We start from the raw sequence: 7,067 nt of genomic DNA, 5'->3' as shown, positions 1-7,067 counted from the left end.
GATTAAAGGAGATTCCGGGCTATTTGAAGAAAGGTTGGGCGGAAGGTAGATGGAGGAGGATGGCAAGGTATAGACTGGGGAATGAAATGAAGGGAATAGGTATTGGGAAAAGGAGGAGGATAGAAGTGCAGGATATGTGGGAGAGGGTTAGAGACGTGGGAGCATGTGTGGGAGGAATGTATGGATTGGGGAAGGGAAGAGAGCTGGCAGGAAATGGTAAAGGAGATATTAGGAGAGGACAAAAAAGCTAGATATATTATTTAATACTAATATTACAATACAAACAATAAAATATTGGACTTTAGAAGAGCATTGTCCTCTTATCAAAGTGGTACGAAGTTATATTGAGCCTGTGAGCAAAATGCATGTATCGATACAAAATTCCGACACATTAAAAATTAATTGCATGCCTGTAACTTTTACCACTCAGACCTATCTTAATTTTACAAGTTTTACTCACTATCCGCTATGCAAAGTAAGAGATATAAATTATGAATATTCACATAAAGAGGAAGGTTGGATAATATTCAATATACAACAAATTGGTAAAATATTAAACAATATTAAAACAAAAATATTAAACAAAAATGTTTAAAATTAAGTATATATTAATTATAAAATTATTCAGAATAATAAAAATTGTTAAAATTTATTTACTATTTGACAGGATATTATCGCGTTAACTATGATGATAAGAATTGGCAAAGAATTTCAGATTATCTAAACTCTGATAATTTTACGAAAATTCATGTTCTTAATCGTGCTCAAATTATCGATGATGCATTTCATTTAGCGATAGCAGGCCACCTCAAGGCCTCTACATTCTGGAATATCATATCGTATTTGGGTCGAGAAGAAGATTATATAGCATGGTATCCTATGTTTAAAGCTCTGGAACACATGTTTAATACTATTCCTGTAGCAATGCTGGAACCAAAAAATTGGAGATTTAAGGTAATTATTAATAGATTTCAATGTAAGTGTTACATTTTAAATATTTGCATATACTCTCATTTATCACAAATAATTAAAATACTATCTGAAGAATATATCCAGCAACGATAAAATTTTACATATTATTACGTCGCAAATAAATGTGCAAAGAAATTCAGTTTGAATAATCACTCACGCGAAGAACAGTCCCCTAAATGTATGATTTTCACTACTGTCAATAATATAGATATATAATATTGTTAGTGGATACATAGCTGGGTGCTGAAAATCTTTGTCAATAAACTATAATTATAAACTACAAATAAAAAGGCAATAAGAGCTAATTAATAAAAAACCACTCCTCAACGTTTAAAGTCGACCAGACTTTAGAGCTAATTAAGTTCTATACTAGAAATTTATTTGTGAAAAGATTTATAACATAAAATATTAAATATTAGACAGAAATAAATTTGTTCGTACGTTTTGGTTGTCTTTTTTAACCTTCTTCAGCGCATCAATTAAAATTAAAGATTAGTAGAAATTAACAATAAATTATTCTTTACTGTCATTATAATAAAACTATACGGAGTCAAGCAGATAAGGGTAACATAACTGTGGCTTTAATGTGTTAGTAGGAAATTATCTACTAGAATATCTTGTCTTTTTATTTGTAGATTAAAATTTTCTAAAGAGCTGTTACAAATTTTATTATAATTATAAACTTACTAACAAAGAAATATATATGTAACTATTTTTAGAAAAGAATAAGAAGCATGTTAAACAAGGTACTTGGAAGAATTGAATATGAAGAAATTCATGATATAGACGAACTTAGAATATGTTTGCGACAAGAAGCTGCAAAATGGGCATGTTTTCTCGGTGAAATCAATTGTATAGAAAAAGCCAACAATAAATTAAAACAACATCTCCAATAGATATATCATATTTTAGAAAACACAGGTAAATTATGTTACATATTTTTAGTTTTCCTCAATCAAATTTTCTTGTAGATATCTCCTATAATGTTCAAATGAGTTAATACAAAAATCTTTAATAAGAAAATTAAATTCTATTTATATTTTAGACTTTTGCCATGGTGGAAGACATGGACATATTGTAGAGGTTTGATGATAACTACGAGAAATGAGACCACTTTTGGATCAGTGTATACCATAGAAGTAAAGAAAGCTGACTATAAATTTTCAGAATACTTGGCTTGCATCGAAAATACTGATTTTATCAAAAACTATTTAAGTCATAAACAGTACACTCATACAAAACAGAGAGATCAATTTCTCGTTAACACATTCTTACATTTTATTACGAAGCATGCGAAGAATCCAATTATACTGACGTATTTATTAGATAATTTCGACGAATTAAAACCAAAGTAAAGTGACATATTTTTATAAATATTTTGTACAAAAGTTTATTATATGTATTATATATATACATCTGATTTTTTTGTTTTTAGAAATCTTAATATAATTGTAGCATTAATTATTATGATTAATAACATATATTTCGAAAATTTAGCTGAGGTAAAAATTTTACATATTTAAATATGTATACAAAATATGATAATAATGCGATATTAATAATTATTATTTAATGTTCAAAATAATTTTTATAATGTTACCATAACGTTGTTTATTAATAATAGTATTAAAATTATACATTTTAGTCAATAGAGACACACTCTGAAAGTATTGTAGAAGCTAACGTAATTGAAGCGAACACAGAAGATCAATTTAAAAGACATCGAATAAAAGAAGTAAATTTAATATATGTATATTATTATAAAAAGCGAAAGAAAATGACATATTGTTTTATCTTATTGATTTCTGAATATTATTTTTATATTTGTTTATTTCTTATATAATCAGTATGTTGATTTTATCATGACAATCTTTGTTTATATATGTATATTAAGTTTTGCATAATGCGGAATGAGATTGCTATATTTATCTAATTATATTATAGCTAATGAAACGATTTGTTTTAGATGAGTGACCGTGTAATAGATAAGAATGAGTTAATTAAACGAATAACAAACCAGGTTGATATACGCAAGGGACAAATCGAGAAGCAGAGACAGGATTATGCAAGATTTTTCTTCTAATCGGTGGATGAAAAAAATTGCAGTTTTTTATACGTGGACGCACTTCATATGAATAATTTTTTTATATTGCATGTACTATTTTTATACTGCTTTAAATATTGTTTATTTAGATGTATTACTATCCGATGCCTTTATATTTACAAAACTAAAAGACTGCATTTATCAAGATTTTAATTTTTTGCGATCTTGTTTGAAGTAGTTAAACTATATATTATTACCTGCTTAGTAACAGAATTGTAGCCATATTATATTACAATAAATTTTACTGTTAGATATAATAATATAATATAAATGTATAAATATAAATAGTATAAATATATAAGTAAAACTTGCTAAATAATAAGTGCAAATTGTGTGTGTGCATTATCTATTTATTTTAAATTATATATTGATTTGTCTTCAATTTTGTTACGTGAATTAACAAAAATATATATTTACACACAAACGCACACACACACAGATATATATATATATAACAATTTATTATTTAAATATTATAAAAATTTATTATTAGTTATATATATACATATGTGTGTCGATGAATTTTAATATTAAGAACTTATCTTATTATTTCATTTGCCTCTGCATTATTTATCGTTTCTTATTATTCGCAATGATAAATGTGGAATCTCTTTCAGCAAAATAAAATTTGTACACAACGGTGTTGCAACACGAACAACAAATTCGAAAAAGATAGAAATCCGTTACACTAAAATCGGAAAATTTAAAATTTTTTTCTATAGCTAATCGATTAGAATATGAAAAGGGAGCTACTATGTAATATACGCTTATATTTACGTATAATTAATTCAAGATTTGTAATATTGAAATAATTTTCGACCCATAAAAATTTATCGAATAAAGTATACGGTCTTATTTCAATTGAAGCATTTTCGAGATTTGATAGATATTATTTTTTAAACGTTTTATGTTCTTTTTTGACACAAATATGAAACATTTTGTAATGTATTTATCTTCCAATATTGTTTTATTTAAATAAACTTCTGCACAAAACAATGTGGATAAATTGATTGGTATAAGAAAAACATTCCAGTGATTTAAAAAAATTGCAATTTATAGCAATGTGCAACTACATACATTTATTTTAAATAACGACATATTTATACTAATTTAATTATTAAGATATAATTATCGAAGGATGAGTATATGACGATAAATTATACAACATTTTTTTCAAATATCTTTTTTGAAATAAGTCATATAAATGTGTATAAATAACGCCTATTTATTTGATTAATTGGGCAAAATTTAAATGTGCTCAATTAAAACAACAATTACTCAAAAATGTCGCCACACACACAAATATATATGGAAATATATATACATATAACGACTTCAGAAATTTTGTTGACCAAACACATTATATTTATCATGAAGACACATACAGAGAATCAGTTAGTCTTTCGTGGTCTTTCGAACCACGTGGTGGTGAAGATCTAATACTTTTAATAAAGTGTGTGAATATATTATATTCTTCCAACATTAAATACTTCTAAAGCATTATTTGCTGTAGTTCATTTTTAAAACAATATATAATTTTCCAATTAACATTCTGTTTCGAAATATTCGGTAAGTCAGAAGAACTTTCATACATATAAAACATGTGTCTACAAATGCAAAAAATTTAATTATACGATAGGACGGAATTTTATAGAATTTCCAACATATGTATAAGAATAAAGAGAATAGTTTTATTTAAAATTATTTGTAAATTTTAATCCAGAGATAATTTAAAATAATATTGATCGTATAATATTTTACGAATTGTATGTTGTTTGGCGAATTATTAGTTTTATTAGCTGAAATGTTGTAATAAATTTAGAGACGTTATATTATCGTTATTCACTTTAATTCTGCATTTAAAATATTATATAAATGACTTGCAATATAATTCTATTTGTCCTTTCTTCAGCGAGTTCGCTGAGTGACAAATTATCGATTTTCCGGTCACCTATGTTTATATCGATTAAACTGTCCGTTGTTATAATTTGTTTGTTTTAATGCTTTGCCTTTCGTTATTTGTTCCTTATGATTGTTTCACTCGTTGTTATATATATATATATATATATATATATACTTACGTTAGAAAAAATAATTGTGCAAATAGATATTTGCACATTGCTTTCTTACCATATATAATATCTCATTAATTATAGGATGTTTTTTTAATTAATAATTTTAATACTTCTTGTATGTATTTTCTTGTTAATATACAAGAATTCCCTTTCTAAAAGAGGCATGCAAAATCGATTATCGCATACATTGTTGCTGCATTTCCGCGATGCTGATTAGTTCTCTCGATTAACATTGTGCGTTATATTAATAGCATCAAATAACTGTTGACATCGTGAAAGTTAATAGTTTGGCAGTCGTTGTAAAATAAAAAATAAAAATTATATTAATAAACACGTGAACCAAATGTAACTATGCACGCAAAGCAAAGTTATATTATTCTATGGTAATAAAATCTCAAAAATTTCGAGGCATACACGCAAAAATTATTCTTGCAATCAATGCATAAAAATATATTAATTAATTATGCAAAGTAGAAATTATTTAAATTTTTAACGGAAAATACGAACAAAGAAATAAAATTTTGTACAAAAATTTTTTGTGAATATGTACGCTTTCAGAATCCCGTAACCCTGTATGAGAATCAGTCTCGTGCGAGCCGCGCACCGTAATGAATGTGTGGGGTATATTAATCTAATCATGTGATCAGTTTCGCACGATCCGTGTAGTGTAGCGGACGCGTAAAAGCGCGCAAATCTATTAGAAAGGCTGATATTTTGATCGAACAATTCTTGTAAAAAATTATATAATTTGTTTTCTGTGTTTTAAAATTTATATATTAAATTATGAATCACATAATTAATAACTATATTTCTATGCATGCATTTCAGTAATAATTTTTTTGCGTTGCAATATTTAAGGTTTTATTATTAAAAAATGATATAACTTCGTTTTGCGTAATTCGATATATTCTATTAATTTAAATCAAAAATAAGAAAATCAAAATAAGAAAAAATATATGAAGAGATACAAAATAGTATGTGTACGTATATATATAAAATAGTTGTCAAAATAAAAATTCGGCGAATTAAATCTATGATCATATTCATACCATCAAGCATCTGTCATCGCTAAAATTAACAATTTGACAATTATAAAATTAATAATTGAAATAATATCAAAAGCGCCCGTGAAGCGCGCTTTTGTGTCGTCTGATGATTCAAAAAAACATAAAAACTATATTTAATTTCTTTATTTATCTTTTGTTTACAGTGTGCATTACAGATCTAAAGTAAATATTCTTTTTCCGACATGATATTTCTAAAACTATTATTAAGTAGCGGACTAATGTTTATCGCTGAGACGACTTTCGTTCTTCATGAATCATCTTTATGCTATCAACCATCAAAATATATAAAACCAATCCATTACGATATCAAGCTTATATCATATATTGAAGGAAATATTTTCTATGGAGAATACAATATCAGCATAAGCATTCTTAACAAAACGAAAGACATATTTTTACATTCAGAAAATTTATATATTAAAAATCTAGTTATATCTATATATGTAAAAAAATATTATAAAGATGCAGTTTATGAATGGACACACAATATTACAGAAGAAAAAATTATTATTCGGTTTTCGCATGAGTTATCACCAGGAAATTACCTTTTAAATATAAAATATCATGGCATTGCTGATGAAGTTTTTAGAATTTATGACGTGAAAGAGAAACTTGCGTAAGTAAATAATATGTATATATGTTTATTAACAAAATACAATGTGCAATTACATGAAACCTTGTAATTAATATATATTATTTATGTATTAAATGTTTCAAAAATTATTATATATTATAAAATTTAAATATGAAGACGATTATTCTTTATTTTTAGTACATTATATTACATATTACATTTATATTATTTTTAAATCCCAATATTTTTATGCTTGCTAAAAATGTTTCATTAAT

At 25.7% G+C, this 7,067-nt stretch overlaps 2 protein-coding genes across 2 annotated transcripts in view; both read left to right on the top strand.

The window, feature by feature from the left end:
• The first annotated feature begins 279 nt into the window (after positions 1 to 279).
• LOC146723164 (aminopeptidase N-like) lies at positions 280 to 3,116 on the top strand. Its single transcript, XM_085482977.1, has 7 exons — positions 280 to 545; positions 668 to 954; positions 1,692 to 1,893; positions 2,018 to 2,323; positions 2,408 to 2,474; positions 2,618 to 2,707; positions 2,939 to 3,116. The coding sequence occupies exons 1-3, from the start codon at positions 362 to 364 to the stop codon at positions 1,866 to 1,868; spliced, it is 648 nt and encodes a 215-aa protein (XP_085339103.1). The 5' UTR covers positions 280 to 361; the 3' UTR covers positions 1,869 to 1,893; positions 2,018 to 2,323; positions 2,408 to 2,474; positions 2,618 to 2,707; positions 2,939 to 3,116.
• A 1,345-nt stretch (positions 3,117 to 4,461) lies between these two features.
• The window catches only part of LOC114945737 (aminopeptidase N-like), a 47,503-nt gene continuing 44,897 nt past the window's right edge, over positions 4,462 to 7,067 (top strand). The window contains exon 1 of the mRNA XM_085482986.1: positions 4,462 to 4,645. The gene's annotated coding sequence lies outside the window, so the exon portion shown is untranslated. The remainder of the gene's footprint in view (positions 4,646 to 7,067) is intronic.

The sequence above is a fragment of the Nylanderia fulva genome, unplaced genomic scaffold (genome assembly GCF_048542155.1).
Source record: "Nylanderia fulva isolate GAGA-0341 unplaced genomic scaffold, ASM4854215v1 Scaffold224, whole genome shotgun sequence".
Lineage (NCBI taxonomy): Eukaryota > Metazoa > Arthropoda > Insecta > Hymenoptera > Formicidae > Nylanderia > Nylanderia fulva.
This window is presented reverse-complemented; position numbering and strand designations above follow the sequence as displayed.

Bases quoted from the DNA above. Each gene is read 5' to 3' on its own strand.
- LOC146723164 (XM_085482977.1), top strand. From the start codon at position 362: ATGCATGTATCGATACAAAATTCCGACACATTAAAAATTAATTGCATG. The intron at 546-667 runs GTAAAATATTAA...ACTATTTGACAG, and splicing joins ATTCAATATACAACAAATTG to GATATTATCGCGTTAACTAT. The intron at 955-1,691 runs GTAATTATTAAT...AACTATTTTTAG, and splicing joins CAAAAAATTGGAGATTTAAG to AAAAGAATAAGAAGCATGTT.